We start from the raw sequence: 16,790 nt of genomic DNA, 5'->3' as shown, positions 1-16,790 counted from the left end.
TCATCATCTGAGTCCACACGAGGGATATTTCCTGTCATGTCCTTTTGATCCCGAACCCAGAGTGTTCTCTATATATTTAGTGTATGCCAGGCTTTAAACCCAGTAGTCATCACCAGACCTCACCGATCCTGGAGAAACTTCTAGATGGCCTGCAGATCTTGATTAGGCCTAGTTATGAGCAGTTGGTTTGCTGAATAAAGTTATTTTTTAAATTTATTTTTAAATAAATTATTTTTTTAATAATATTTTTTTTAAATTTATTTTTAAATAAATTATTTTTTAAATAATATTTTTCTTTGCTGCGCAGGAACAAAAGTCTGTATACCCTGTCATGGTCACAAACCACTGTGCTTGGGGGAGTTGTTGAAAGTGCCTGTGAAGAAACACAGTGCTATGTAATCCACTAGACAGAAACAGTAGTGTCTGATGCTGTCCACTAGATGGTGCTGTTGTATATATTCAGACTACCTGTCTGGTAAACCGTTAGCCGCATGTTAATTAACGCCAGTTAGTGTTTATTCCCTATTTAAGGGCACTACTTTTGACCAGGACACATAGGGCTTCCCATAGGGCTTCCCATAGGGCTCTGGTCAAAAGTAGTGCCCTTTATAGGGAATAGGACTGTTTGTGTAAAATAGTGCACTATACAGGGAATAGGATGCCATTTGGGAAGCAAGCAGTGTAGCCTTCACAGGTCGGTAGCAGGGTGTTTATATGGGCCGGGCCAGTGGCAGGGTGTTTATACGGGCCAGTAGCAGGGTGTTTATATGGGCCAGTGGCAGGGTGTTTATACGGGCCAGGAGCAGGGTGTTTATATGGGCCAGTGGCAGGGTGTTTATACGGGCCAGGAGCAGGGTGTTTATATGGGCCAGTAGCAGGGTGTTTATATGGGCCAGTAGTAGGGTGTTTATACGGGCTGGGCCAGTAGCAGGGTGTTTATACGGGCCAGTGGCAGGGTGTTTATACGGGCCAGTAGAAGGGTGTTTATACGGGCCAGTAGCAGGATGTTTATACGGGCCAGTAGCAGGATGTTTATACAGGCCAGTAGCAGGATGTTTATACGGGCCAGTAGCAGGATGTTTATACGGGCCAGTAGCAGGATGTTTATACGGGCCAGTAGCAGGATGTTTATACGGGCCAGTAGCAGGATGTTTATACGGGCCAGTAGCAGGATGTTTATACGGGCCAGTAGCAGGATGTTTATACGGGCCAGTAGCAGGGTGTTTATACGGGCCAGTAGTAGGGTGTTTATACGGGCTGGGCCAGTAGCAGGGTGTTTATACGGGCCAGTGGCAGGGTGTTTATACGGGCCGGTAGTAGGGTGTTTATACGGGCCAGTAGCAGGGTGTTTATACGGGCCAGTAGCAGGGTGTTTATACGGGCCAGTAGCAGGGTGTTTATACGGGCCAGTAGCAGGGTGTTTATACGGGCCAGTAGTAGTGTGTTTATACGGACCGGGCCAGTAGCAGGGTGTCTATACAGGCCAGTAGCAGGGTGTTTATACGGGCCAGTAGCAGGGTGTTTATACGGGCCAGTAGCAGGGTGTTTATACAGGCCAGTAGCAGAGTGTTTATACGGGCCAGTAGTAGTGTGTGTTACGGCCCAGGCCAGTAGCATGGGGTGTGTGTATTACGGGCCAGCAGAGGGGGGGTAATAAGGTAACCTCAGCTTATTGCTGCACACATACATTGACGTACAGTTGAAGTCTGAAGTTTACATGCACCTTAGCCAAATACATTTAAACTCAGTTTTTCACAATTCCTGACATTAAATCCTAGTAAACATTCCCTGTTTTAGGTCAGGTAGGATCACCACTTTATTTTAAGAATGTGAAATGTCAGAATAATAGTAGTGATTTATTTCAGCTTTTATTTATTTCATCACATTCCCAGTGGGTCAGAAGTTTACATACACTCAATTAGGATTTGGTAGCATTGCCTTTCAATCGTTTAACTTGGGTCAAATGTATCGGGTAGCCTACCACAAGATACCCATAGTAAGTTGGGTGAATTTTGGTCCATTCCTCCTGACAGAGCTGGTGTAACTGAGTCAGGTTTGTTGGCCTCCTTGTTCACACACACACATTTTTTATAGGATTGAGGTCAGGGCTTTGGGATGGCCACTCCTATACCTTGACTTTGTTGTCCTTAGGTCATTTTGCCACAACTTTGGAAGTATGCTTGTCCATTTGAAAGACCCATTTGCGACCAAGCTTTAACTTCCTGACTGATGTCTTGAAATGTTGCTTCAATATGTCCACATCATATATCCTACATCATACAGTGCCTTTCGGCCCCCTTGAACTTTGCAAACTTTTGCCACATTTCAGGCTTCAAACATAAAGATATAAAACTGTATTTTTTTGTGAAGAATCAACAACAAGTGGGACACAATCATGAAGTGGAACGACATTTATTGGATATTTAAAACTTTTTTTAACAAATCAAAAACTGAAAAATTGGGCGTGCAAAATTATTCAGCCCCTTTACTTTCAGTGCAGCAAACTCTCTCCAGAAGTTCAGTGAGGATCTCTGAATGATCCAATGTTGACCTAAATGACTAATGATGATAAATACAATCCACCTGTGTGTAATCAAGTCTCCGTATAAATGCACCTGCACTGTGATAGTCTCAGAGGTCCGTTAAAAGCGCAGAGAGCATCATGAAGAACAAGGAACACACCAGGCAGGTCCGAGATACTGTTGTGAAGAAGTTTAAAGCCGGATTTGGATACAAAAAGATTTCCCAAGCTTTAAACATCCCAAGGAGCACTGTGCAAGCGATAATATTGAAATGGAAGGAGTATCAGACCACTGCAAATCTACCAAGACCTGGCCGTCCATCTAAACTTTCAGCTCATACAAGGAGAAGACTGATCAGAGATGCAGCCAAGAGCCCATGACCAAGCCCATGATCACTCTGGATGAACTGCAGAGATCTACAGCTGAGGTGGGAGACTCTGTCCATAGGACAACAATCAGTCGTATATTGCACAAATCTGGCCTTTATGGAAGAGTGGCAAGAAGAAAGCCATTTCTTAAAGATATCCATAAAAGTGTTGTTTAAAGTTTGCCACAAGCCACCTGGGAGACACACCAAACATGTGGAAGAAGGTGCTCTGGTCAGATGAAACCAAAATTGAACTTTTTGGCAACAATGCAAAACGTTATGTTTGGCGTAAAAGCAACACAGCTCATCACCCTGAACACACCATCCCCACTGTCAAACATGGTGGTGGCAGCATCATGGTTTAGGCCTGCTTTTCTTCAGCAGGGACAGGGAAGATGGTTAAAATTTATGGGAAGATGGATGGAGCCAAATACAGGACCATTCTGGAAGAAAACCTGATGGAGTCTGCAAAAGACCTGAGACTGGGACGGAGATTTGTCTTCCAACAAGACAATGATCCAAAACATAAAGCAAAATCTACAATGGAATGGTTCAAAATAAACATATCCAGGTGTTAGAATGGTCAAGTCAAAGTCCAGACCTGAATCCAATCGAGAATCTGTGGAAAGAACTGAAAACTGCTGTTCACAAATGCTCTCCATCCAACCTCACTGAGCTCGAGCTGTTTTGCAAGGAGGAATGGGGAAAAAATTCAGTCTCTCTATCAGCAAAACTGATAGACATACCCCAAGCGACTTACAGCTGTAATCGCAGCAAAAGGTGGCGCTACAAAGTATTAACTTAAGGGGGCTGAATAATTTTGCGCGCCCAATTTTTCAGTTTTTGATTTGTTAAAAAAGTTTGAAATATCCAATAAATGTCGTTCCACTTCATGATTGTGTCCCACTTGTTGTTGATTCTTCACGAAAAAATAGTTTTATATCTTTATGTTTGAAGCCTGAAATGTGGCAAAAGGTCGCAAAGTTCAAGGGGGCCGAATACTTTCGCAAGGCACTGTATATCCTCATGATGCCATCTATTTTGTGATGTGCACCAGTTCCCTCCTGCATCAAAGCACCCCCACAACATGATGCTGCCACCCCCGTGCTTCACGGTTGGGATGGTGTTCTTCGGCTTACAAGCCTCCCCCTTTTTCCTCCAAACATAACGATGGTCATTTTGGCCAAACAGTTCTATTTTTGTTTCATCAGACCAGAGGACATTTCTCCAAAAGGTACAATCTTTGTCCCCATGTGCAGTTGCAAACTGTTGTTTGGCTTTTTTATGGCAGTTTTGGAGCAGTAGCTTCTTCCTTGCTGAGCAGCCTTTCAGGTTATGTCGATATATGACTCGTTTTTACTGTGGATATAGATACTTTTGTACCTGTTTCCTCCAGCATCTTCAAGGTCCTTTGCTGTTGTTCTGGGATTGATCTGCACTTTTCGCACCAAAGTACGTTCATCTCTAGGAGACAGAATGCGTCTCCTTCCTGAGCGGTATGACGGCTGCGTGGTCCCATGGTGTTTATACTTGCGTTTTGTTTGTACAGATGAACATGGTACCTTCAGGTGTTTGGAAATTGCTCCCAAGGATGAACCAGACTTGTGGAGGTCCACAATTTTTTTGTCTGGGGACTTGGTTGATTTCTTTTGATTTTCCCATGATGTCAAGCAAAGAGGCACTGAGTTTGAAGGTAGGCCTTGAAATACATCCACAGGTACACCTCCAATTGATTCAAATGATGTCAATTAGCCTATCAGATGCTTATAAAGCCATGACACAATTTTCTGGAATTTTCCAAGCTTTTTAGAGGTCGACCAATTTATGATTTTTCAACGCCAATACCGATTAATGGAGGCCCAAATGTTTTAATTTTTTTATTTGTAGTAATGACAATTACAACAATACTGAATGAACACTTTTATTTTAACTTAATATAATACATCAATAAAATCAATTTAGCCTCAAATAAATAATGAAACATGTTCGATTCGGTTTAAATAATGCAAAAACAAAGTGTTGGAGAAGAAAGTTAAAGTGCTATGTAAATAGCCTTTTAAAACGTCACTCGCTCTGAGACTTGGAGTAGTTGTTCCCCTCGCTCTGAGACTTGGAGTAGTTGTTCCCCTTGCTCTGAGACTTGGAGTAGTTGTTCCCCTCGCTCTGAGACTTGGAGTAGTTGTTCCCCTCGCTCTGAGACTTGGAGTAGCTGTTCCCCTCGCTCTGAGACTTGGAGTAGCTGTTCCCCTCGCTCTGAGACTTGGAGTAGCTGTTCCCCTCGCTCTGAGACTTGGAGTAGCTGTTCCCCTCGCTCTGAGACTTGGAGTAGCTGTTCCCCTCGCTCTGAGACTTGGAGTAGCTGTTCCCCTCACTCTGAGACTTGGAGTAGCTGTTCCCCTCGCTCTGAGACTTGGAGTAGCTGTTCCCCTCGCTCTGAGACTTGGAGTAGCTGTTCCCCTCGCTCTGAGACTTGGAGTAGCTGTTCCCCTCGCTCTGAGACTTGGAGTAGCTGTTCCCCTCGCTCTGAGACTTGGAGTAGCTGTTCCCCTCGCTCTGAGACTTGGAGTAGCTGTTCCCCTCGCTCTGAGACTTGGAGTAGCTGTTCCCCTCGCTCTGAGACTTGGAGTAGCTGTTCCCCTCGCTCTGAGACTTGGAGTAGGTGTTCCCCTCGCTCTGAGACTTGGAGTAGTTGTTCCCCTTGCTCTGCAAGGGCCGCGGCTTTTGTGGAGCGATGGGTAACGATGCTTCAAGGTGACAGTTGTCGATGTGTTCCTGGTTCGAGCCCAGGTAGTGGCGAGGAGAGGGACGGAAGCTATACTGTTACACTGGCAATATTAATGTCCCTATAAGAACATCCAATAGTCAATGAAATACAAATGGTATAGAGGGAAATAGTCCTATAATTCCTATAACAACTACAACCTAAAACTTCTTACCTCGGGAATATTGAAGTCTCATGTTAAAAGGAACCACCAGCTTTCATATGTTGTCATGTTCTGAGCAAGGAACTGAAACGTTGGCTTTTTAACATAGCACATACTGCACTTTTACTTTCTTCTCCAACACTTTGTTTTTGCATTATTTAAACTAAATTGAACATGTTTCATTATTTATTTGAGACTAAATCAATTGAATGTATTATATTAAGTTGTAATGTCATTTATTACATGTGTGTGTGTGTGTGTGTGTGTGTGTGTGTGTGTGTGTGTGTGTGTGTGTGTGTGTAAAAATCAGCCGATTCAATCGGTATCGGCTTTATTTGGTCCTCCAATAATCCGTATTGGCGTTGAAAAATCATAGTCTGTCGACCTCTACTCCTAATCCCAACACTACTGTAGCCTACCCATACTGTCAAGGCGAGCAGTTTAGTCTTCTTCTTTTTTGTACACACACACCTTCGATAAATGAGGCCCCTGGTCAGGGCAGGGTCACCCGTAGTAGCTGTGGACAGTGTGGTGTTTCATTACCCATGTCTCATGCAGTGTTAATACGCCTGTCCTCTAGTCTACTAGGCTTACTGGTGAGATGAGAGGCATGTTAAATAATGCACGACCAGCTAGTCTTGAGGTGGAGTGGAGGATCATGTGTCAGATTGTTGCTGACAGAAAACGACTTGTGTGAAGGAGTTCAGGACTTGTGCATTCACAAAGATTTTAAAAGTTACTCAAACAGTCGACTTGTGCAGCACGTGCCATCACAGGAAGTTGGCGGTTGATACACTTCCTCTTCTTGTGTCTCAGCATAGAGAAGCAGAAACACTCCCTTTCCTCTGGAGAAAAACACACACAAACACGTACTGAGTGTGTCAGTCAATCTTCACGTACCAACTGTTACACGTAGGTGAATGAAGCAGCAGGCTTTACACCCAGGGACCAGGCTATCAGTCAGACACCTCCCAGGGACCAGGCTATCAGTCAGACACCCCCCAGGGACCAGGCTATCAGTCAGACACCCCCCAGGGACCAGGCTATCAGTCAGACACCCCCCAGGGACCAGGCTATCGGTCAGACACTTACCAGGCTATCGGTCAGACACTTACCAGGCTATCGGTCAGACACTTACCAGGCTATCGGTCAGACACTTACCAGGCTATCGGTCAGACACTTACCAGGCTATCGGTCAGACACTTACCAGGCTATCGGTCAGACACTTACCAGGCTATCGGTCAGACACTTACCAGGCTATCGGTCAGACACCTCCCAGGCTATCGGTCAGACACCTCCCAGGCTATCAGTCAGACACCTCCCAGGCTATCAGTCAGACACCGCCCAGGGACCAGGCTATCAGTCAGACACCTCCCAGGCTATCAGTCAGACACCTCCCAGGCTATCAGTCAGACACCACCCAGGGACCAGGCTATCAGTCAGACACCACCCAGTGACTAGACTATCTCTGTCAGACACCGCTCAATGACTAGACTATCTCTGTCAGACACCGCCCAGTAAGTGCCTCAAACAGACACAGACAACAGGCAGAGACACAAACAGCAGCTCCTCTTTCATTGCGGCTAAATGGAGACTGAGGTAGGAATACATGTCTACGCTGGGAAAAGTTAGTTTCCTTTTTTTTAATTTTTTTTTATTATTCGTTATCTGATCTGTCGTCATGGGTGACGTTGTCAACGCTCTAATGGAGCTCTTCATTTTGCTGCTTCTCTTGCTGCTGTATTTGGTGCTCTTCAGCAGCTAACCTGAACAGGAACTCCACACTTAGGTCTACATTGTAAGTGTAGAGTTAACATGTGTTCAACTTTTTTTTTTACATTTGGAGAAAGCAGAAGGAAGATGCGGATGTTTTTTTTTTAAATTTTATATACCTAATCAATATCTGTGGTTTGTAACTCAGAACCATGTTCCGGCCGTGTGTGTGTGTGTGTGTGTGCCACGCGCACGCGCTGTGTGTGTGTATACAACAGCAGGTTTTTATGTAATGTTCACAGCAGCGTCGTATAGAACCACATAGCTAATGTCATGCTTGGGGCAGTGTTTTATTTTAGCGCTGAAATGCTGATGGTTATATAATATAATATGCTGGGAACCTGCAATATTGTGTAACGTGGGCAGCTACCAGAGATAGTAAGGCTTTGTCCTAAATGGCATCCCCCAGGGCTCTGATCTAAAGTAGGTCACTGTATAGGGTTCCATAGGGCTCTGCTCTAAAGTAGGTCACTGTATAGGGTTCCATAGGGCTCTGCTCTAAAGTAGGTCACTGTATAGGGTTCCATAGGGCTCTGGTCTGAAGTAGGTCACTGTATAGGGTTCCATAGGGCTCTGCTCTAAAGTAGTTCACTATATAGGGAATAGGGTTCCATAGGGCTCTGATCTAAAGTAGTTCACTGTATAGGGTTCCATAGGGCTCTGGTCTAAAGTAGTTCACTGTATAGGGTTCCATAGGGCTCTGGTCTAAAGTAGGTCACTGTATAGGGTTCCATAGGGCTCTGGTCTAAAGTAGTTCACTGTATAGGGTTCCATAGGGCTCTGGTCTGAAGTAGGTCACTGTATAGGGAATAGGGTACCATAGAGCTCTGGTCTGAAGTATTTGACAAAATAGACCGGCATGGCTCTCCATAGGAAAACAATGGGGGGAGCTCAGTGTTCCAAGGGCAAAAAGTATTTGGGGGCTAGCGTTTGATGACAACCGAGCTCGTTGGCCAGAGTTAAATCATTAAAAAGAGGAGATTCTCCTGATTTAAAAAAAAAAATGGTGTCCGACTTGAAAAACATCTAAATATGCACACGTTGGCGAAATAGACAGACATCTTTCCCCTATAGGAAACAATGGGACGACCTCAGAGTTCCACAAGTCATTTTTTTGTTGTTTAAATTTGAACTACCAACAACGTGGGCAGGTCTCATTACCATCAATAGCAAAGCAGGCATTGTGACATAGAACAATAGGCTGGGATTAGAACGCTTGGAAGACAAGTTGGTGCCACGGTGCTCAATAGAACTAATAGGAGCTGGCAGGGTGAAAAATGCTCTAAAATAAGGCCTGTTTTTTTTCGTGATTACTTCAAAACTACGGCAGGCAGCTGGGGCATATGGTCATATTATGAAACTGGGCTCCATGGCGGATGCAATGAACTAGTTTTTTTCAGAAAGTGTTGTTAAAACCTGTTTGGGATAGGGGGCAGCATTTTCTCGTTTGGATGAAAGGCGTGCCCAGAGTAAAGTGCCTGCTACTCAGTCCCAGTTGCTAATATATGCATATTATTAGTAGATTTGGATAGAAAACACTCTGCAGTTTCTAAAACTGTTTGATTGATGTCTGAGTATAACAGAACTCATATGGTAGGCGAAAACCTGAGAAGAATCCAACCAGGAAGTGGGAAATCTGAGGTTTGTAGTTTTTCAAAGCTTGGCCTATCGAAAACAGTGTCTATGGGGTCAAATTGCACTTCCTAAGGCTTCCACTAGATGTCAACCGTCTTTAGAAACTTCTCCTGTAAAGGAGGGGCTCATAAGGGCTCTTTGAGTCAGTGGTCTGGCAGAGTGCCACGAGCCCGTGATGGGCGGTCACGAGAGAGTTAGCTACCGTTCCATTGCTTTTCTACAGACAAAGGAATTCTCCGGTTGGAACATTATTGAAGATTTATGTTAAAAACATCCTAAGGATTGATTCTATACTTCGTTTGACATGTTTCTATGGACTGTAACTGAACTTTTGGACTTTGTCTGGACCTAGTGAAGATGGATTACTGGGCTGAACGCGCTAACAACAAGGAGGAATTTGAACATAAATTATGAACTTTATCGAACAAATCAAACATTTATTGTTCTGGGATTCCTGAGAGTGCATTCTGATGAAGCTCATCAAAGGTAAGTGAATATTTATAATGTTATTTCTGACTTCTGTTGACTCCAACATGGCGGATATCTCCTTGGCTTGATTTGTCGTCTGAGCGCCATACTCCGATTATTGCATGGTTTGCTTTTTCCGTAAAGTTTTTTTGAAATCTGACACAGACTTCTCCTTAATGCAACCGCTATCTTTAAATTCTGTAAAAAACACTTGTATCTTTTATCAATGTTTATTTTGAGTATTTCTGTAAATTGATGTGACTCTCTGCAAAATCACCGGATGTTTTGGAAGCAAAACATGACTGAACGTAACGCACCAATGTAAACAGATTTTTTGTATATAAATATGCACTTTATCGAACAACACATACATGTATTGTGTAACATGATGTCCTATGAGTATCATCTGATGAAGATCATCAAAGGTTAAGGATTAAGTTTATCTATAATTCAGCTTTTTGTGACTCCTATCTTTATCTGGAAAAATGGCTGTGTGTGTTTTTGTAACTTGGCTATGACCTAACATAATCACATGTTGTTCTTTCGCTGTAAAGCCTTTTTGAAAACGGACACGATGGGTAGATTAACAAGATGTTTATATTTCATTTGGTGTATTGCATTTGTTAACGTGTAAAAGTTAAATATTTCTAAAAAATATATTTTTTAAAGTTAAATAGTTAGTGTCCAGTCTACTAGAGTGGATGGAGACCATCCTTTTACAAAACCACAGCTTTGGTAGAACAGAAATACAGTGGGGCAAAAAAGTATTTAGTCAGCCACCAATTGTGCAAGTGCTCCCACTTAAAAAGATGAGAGAGGCCTGTCATTTTCATCATAGGTACACTTCAACTATGACAGACAAAATGAAGAAAAAAAAAATCTGAAAATCACATTGTAGGATTTTTTATTTATTTATTTGCAAATTATGGTGGAAAATAAGTATTGTGGTCACCTACAAACAAGCAAGATTTCTGGCTCTCACAGACCTGTAACTTCTTCTTTAAGAGGCTCCTCTGTCCTCCACTCGTTACCTGTATTAATGGCACCTGTTTGAACTTGTTATCAGTATAAAAGACACCTGTCCACAACCTCAAACAGTCACACTCCAAACTCCACTATGGCCAAGACCAAACAAATCAGGTAAATACGTATTTTTTCTCACACAATGGTCAGCCATGGTAGTAAAGCGCCCCTGGAGCACATTAGGGTAGTAAAGCATTAGGGTTAAGTGCTCAAGTGTACATTGACATATTTTTCACTTTGTCGGCTCAGGTATTCAAACCAGCAACATTTCAGTTACTGGCCCAATGCTTTAACAACTAGTAGCTCGCGCTGCTTCCAACAGAGGAAACACACAGGGGCAGCAGAACGGACAAGGCCAGAGTAAACACAATACGGATGTGTTGGCTTAGCCTGATACGGATGTGTAGGCTTAGCCTGATACGGATGTGTAGGCTTAGCCTGATACGGATGTGTAGGCTTAGCCTGATACGGATGTGTAGGCTTAGCCTGATACGGATGTGTAGGCTTAGCCTGATACGGATGTGTAGGCTTAGCCTGATACGGATGTGTAGGCTTAGCCTGATACGGATGTGTAGGCTTAGCCTGATACGGATGTGTAGGCTTAGCCTGATACGGATGTGTAGGCTTAGCCCGATACGGATGTGTAGGCTTAGCCCGATACGGATGTGTTGGCTTAGCCCGATACGGATGTGTTGGCTTAGCCCGATACGGATGTGTAGGCTTAGCCCGATACGGATGTGTAGGCTTAGCCCGATACGGATGGGTTGGCTTAGCCCGATACGGATGGGTTGGCTTAGCCCGATACGGATGGGTTGGCTTAGCCCGATACGGATGGGTTGGCTTAGCCCGATACGGATGGGTTGGCTTAGCCTGATACGGATGTGTAGGCTTAGCCTGATACGGATGTGTAGGCTTAGCCTATAGATAAACATAAAGATACTCTGGCCTAGGTGACTTTATATTATTGATACTTTGTTGTTACTGTGAATTAATATGATACCTCTCCCCTCCCTTCCCCTGTCACTATTTCTCTACCCTCCCTACCTCCTCTCTTTCCATCCCCTCTCACTCTCTCCCTCTCTTTCCATCCCCTCTCACTCTCTCCCTCCCCCTCCCTCTACCTCCCTCTACATCTCCCTCCCTCTACATCTCCCTCCCTCTACCTCCCCCTGCAGCCGGGTATCGTGTCTCCCTTCAAGCGTGTGTTTCTGAAGGGAGAAAAGGGTAGAGATAAAAAGGCTCAGGAGAAGACTACAGAACGCCGTGCCCTCCACACCTTCTCCCTCTCCCTCCCCGACCACCGCATCGACCCTGACATCCTGCTCAATGACTACGTAGAGAAGGAAGTCAAGGTGAGAGGTCAAGGCTCTCAGGGCACGGAGGAGGACCTGACTAAGAGCTAAGATTGTTGGTGATAGCTTCACATCCCAGGTTTCCCCACAGATTCTGAAAAACCCTAATAATTGTCTATATCCTCTGTTCCACTGTGACCTGTGTGTTCTGTAGTACTTGGGCCAGCTGACGTCAGTACCAGGATACCTGAACCCCTCCAGTCGAACAGAGGTGCTACAGCTCATTGACAATGCCAGGGTAAGTTGCATCTCAAAAGGATCCTTTATATAGTTCACTAAAGAATTTAAACTAAAGAATTTAAAAGTCCAGATTTATTCACAGAAGGTAAAAAAAAAGGGTGATCTTTCTTTTTTAATCGTTTTGAATAAAGCCTCTGATATTTCACTTTTCCACGACGTTACAAAGAAAAGTCATGGGATATATTGTGTTGCGATGGGAACAACATGAGTGAAACTGTGACGTCATTTCCTGGTTACCTAGAAGTCCCACCAGTTGGCGGGTCAGCTTACTTCGGAGCAGGATGCAGTGGTCAGTCTGTCGGCCTATAATGTGAAGCTGGTGTGGCGGGATGGAGAGGACATCATACTGCGTGTTCCCATCCACGACATCGCTGCCGTGGCATACATACGAGACGACTCACTGCACCTGGTGGTGCTCAAGACAGGTACCTAACCACTTTACCTACCTTATCCCACTGCACCTGGTGGTGCTCAAGACAGATACCTAACCCCTTTACCTTATCCCGCTACACCTGGTGGTGCTCAACACACAGGTACCTAACCCCTTTACCTTATCCCGCTACACCTGGTGGTGCTCAACACACAGGTACCTAACCACTTTACCTTATCCCGCTACACCTGGTGGTGCTCAACACACAGGTACCTAACCACTTTACCTACCTTATCCCGCTGCACCTGGTGGTGCTCACCACACAGGTACCTAGCCACTTTACCTACCTTATCCCGCTACACCTGGTGGTGCTCAACACACAGGTACCTAACCACTTTACCTACCTTATCCCGCTACACCTGGTGGTGCTCAAGACAGGTACCTAACCACTTTACCTACCTTATCCCACTACACCTGGTGGTGCGCAAGACAGGTACCTAAAGCCACTTTACCTACCTTATCCCACTGCACCTGGTGGTGCTCAAGACAGGTACCTAACCACTTTACCTATCCCGCTACACCTGGTGGTGCTCAAGACAGGTACCTAGCCACTTTACCTACCTTATCCCACTGCACCTGGTGGTGCTCACCTGGTGGTGCTTAAGACAGGTACCTAACCACCTTACCTACCTTATCCCACTGCACCTGGTGGTGCTCAAGACAGGTACCTAGCCACTTTACCTACCTTATCCCACTGCACCTGGTGGTGCTCACCTGGTGGTGCTTAAGACAGGTACCTAACCACCTTACCTACCTTATCCCACTGCACCTGGTGGTGCTCAAGACAGGTACCTTACCACTTTACCTATCCCGCTACACCTGGTGGTGCTCAAGACCGGTACCTAGCCACTTTACCTACCTTATCCCACTGCACCTGGTGGTGCTCACCTGGTGGTGCTCAAGACAGGTACCTAACCACTTTACCTACCTTATCCCACTACACCTGGTGGTGATCAAGACAGGTACCTAACCACTTTACCTACCTTATCCCGCTACACCTGGTGGTGCTCAAGACAGGTACCTAACCACTTTACCTACCTTATCCCGCTACACCTGGTGGTGCTCAACACACAGGTACCTAACCACTTTACCTACCTTATCCTGCTACACCTGGTGGTGCTCAACACACAGGTACCTAACCACTTTACCTACCTTATCCCGCTACACCTGGTGGTGCTCAACACACAGGTACCTAACCACTTTACATACCTGATCCCGCTACACCTGGTGGTGCTCAATACAGGTACCTAACCACTTTACCTACCTTATCCCACTACACCTGGTGGTGCTCAACACAGGTACCTAACCACCTATCTACCTACTAGAGCTGGGACGATAAACCAAAACCGATTGACAACTGACCATATTGATCACTTATCGCAGGCATTTTGCTAATATTGTTCATTATGATACTAGAGAAATGTGAAGTTTGAAATGAAATGTTTGCTAATATGGCTGATTGTTAACGACTTCAACCATGGAACCACTAATAGTGTAAAGGATCGTAAATACAGAACTGTGGTGCTTTATTAATGTTCTGGGCTTATCGTTGATATGTAGAATAATGTCTCAACCCTACAAACAGTATTATTATGGTGTTTATAACGCGGTTTTAAATACCTCTATGGACCGTGATGCTAAAACCATAGCAAAATGTATATAGCACGTTGAATGAAAAAGGTATTGTCAGATATTATTCATCCTAAACAGACAGGTTGTTGTAATGGACGATACATTTGAGATAATATAAGGACTGGAAACAATAGAATACTATGAAACATCTGGGAAACCAGGCCTGGTTTATAGCTGACTTTGAAAAGGCCTTTGATAAAGTAGGACTGGAGTTTATCAGTTTTGGAGGATCTCTTATAAAATGAATTAAAGTCATGTATAGAAACCCTAGATGTAAAATATTAAATAATGGATACTACTCAAAGCATTAAACTATCAAGAGGAGTAAAACAAGGTTGTCCATTATCAGCATATTTATTAAGGGCATTGAAAATGGTAGCTATTAAAATCAGATCTAACAATAATATCAAGGGAGTAAAACAAGGTTGTCCATTATCAGCATATTTATTAAGGGCATTGAAAATGGTAGCTATTAAAATCAGATCTAACAATAATATCAAGGGGCTAGAAATCCAAGTACGCCGACGACTCATGTTTTCTTTTTGATCCCCAATCTGGTTCCCTGCACAGCCTCATAGAGATGCTTGATCATTTCTCTAACCTCTCTTGATTACAACCAAACTATGATAAGTAAATTTGTATATATTGAATCACTAAAAAAATAAAATGTTTACATTAGCATATAGTTTACCAATAAAATGGTCTGATGGTGAAGTGGACATACTTTGTATTCATATCCAGAAATAAATCATTGATCTCACCGCACTACGTTTTGATAGAAAGTTAGCAAAAATAGATCAGATCCTGCTAACAAGGAAAGAACACCTATTTGTGGAGAAATAACCCGGATTAACTCTTTAGTCTCAGTTCACGTATTTACGTATGGCTCTGCCTACACCTAACGTAACCTAACCCAACGTAACCTAACGTCTTTTTTTATTTTTTATTATATGAGCAAAGAATATTCCACTTTATTTGGAACGGAAAGCCAGACAAAATTAAGCGGGCCTATTTATATAATAAATATGAATGATTAAATATTAAATCATTGGACCTCTCACTAAAGGCTTCAGTCATACAAAAGTGTTATATTTAAATTCGAGCTGGTTCTCCAGCAGATTAGTAAGAACACCTCACCCCGTGTTCCAAAATTGCCTTTTTCCCTTTAGCCAAATTACAACCTATCACTTCCGGTTATTTGAAAGTGAAATCATCTTGAATATATATCGTTATCTTTTTAAACGAGCTGTTTGCAATTTCAGTTTAATCCACCAGAAAAGACAGAATAAAGATTGTTAAACTCAAATATACTAATTGATCCCCCCCAAAAAAATGTTTTGGGAGGGAAAAGTGTTTCAATTTTTAAATGTTTTGCTAATGATATCATAAATAGGAGTGGTGGAGTTATGTCACACATGGAGCTATCTAAAATATATGGGAACATGTGCTCTATCCAAAATTACAACCAAGTCAATGCAGCATTACTGCGAAAATGGAGGAGGCAAGTCGAAGGGGATGAAGGTAAGGAACTTGGTCGTAGGTTCGGGAATGGTTGAAAAATCGCAACATTTACCGAAAACTAACTCTGCAAATAGTACTGCTGGGTGTTTTGACAACCCGTAGTCAATCGATCGATAATATAATACTCTTAGTAAACATTATGTTTTTATTTAGAATCTATAGAAACTATGACAATAGAACTTTTGTGAAACATCACAGCACATTTGAAAAATATATGCCAAGTAAAAACTAGATGGGTTTTCAGAGATGGATTGGAGGGGTTGAGGGTAGCTGATGGACTAAAGGAAAATAGGGTACAATGTACAGTGCTTGTTATATGTCCTGTTGAAGTAGAAGTCTAAGTAGTCTTGTATAGTAGTTTACACCAATTAGGGGAGAGGTTAGGGGGAAATAGACATTTTTTTATTTTTTATTATGGAGGATTGGCAATTATGCAAATAATTATATTGATAGGACACTAAATCTATCTGCAATATTACAGCTGATCTACCCCTTATATATATATATATATTGTTATTGTTATTGTATCAATTCAGGCAATCTATTGCGATATGATTTTTGTGCATATCGCCCAGCTCTACTACCTTTCTTACCTCACTGCACCTGGTGGTGCTCTAAATGGGTACCTAACCACTTTACCTACTTTACCTCACTGCACCTGGTGGTGCTCTAAATGGGTACCTAACCACTTTACCTACTTTACCTCACTGCACCTGGTGGTGCTCTAAATGGGTACCTAACCACTTTACCTCACTGCACCTGGTGGTGCTCTAAATGGGTACCTAACCACTTTACCTACTTTACCTCACTGCACCTGGTGGTGCTCTAAATGGGTACCTAACCACTTTACCTACTTTACCTCACTGCACCTGGTGGTGCTCTAAATGGGTACCTAACCACTTT

The 16,790-nt window shown here is 43.3% G+C and overlaps 1 protein-coding gene across 3 annotated transcripts in view; it reads left to right on the top strand.

Annotated features, from left to right (window-relative positions):
* ccm2 (CCM2 scaffold protein) overlaps positions 1–16,790 on the top strand; it is a 41,739-nt gene that overhangs the window by 11,868 nt on the left and 13,081 nt on the right. Inside the window, exons 1-4 of one of the 3 annotated variants that reach the window (XM_031836742.1) lie at positions 7,291–7,412; positions 11,888–12,064; positions 12,219–12,302; positions 12,546–12,729. In XM_031836742.1, coding sequence (XP_031692602.1) covers positions 7,401–7,412; positions 11,888–12,064; positions 12,219–12,302; positions 12,546–12,729 — 457 coding nt within the window. In that variant the 5' untranslated portion in view covers positions 7,291–7,400. Of the gene's footprint in view, positions 1–7,290; positions 9,708–11,887; positions 12,065–12,218; positions 12,303–12,545; positions 12,730–16,790 lie in introns of those variants that run through there. The other 2 variants (XR_004211831.1, XM_020475743.2) reach the window with 2 other exon arrangements.

The sequence above is a fragment of the Oncorhynchus kisutch genome, linkage group LG12 (genome assembly GCF_002021735.2).
Source record: "Oncorhynchus kisutch isolate 150728-3 linkage group LG12, Okis_V2, whole genome shotgun sequence".
Classification (NCBI taxonomy): Eukaryota; Metazoa; Chordata; class Actinopteri; order Salmoniformes; family Salmonidae; genus Oncorhynchus; species Oncorhynchus kisutch.
This window is presented reverse-complemented; position numbering and strand designations above follow the sequence as displayed.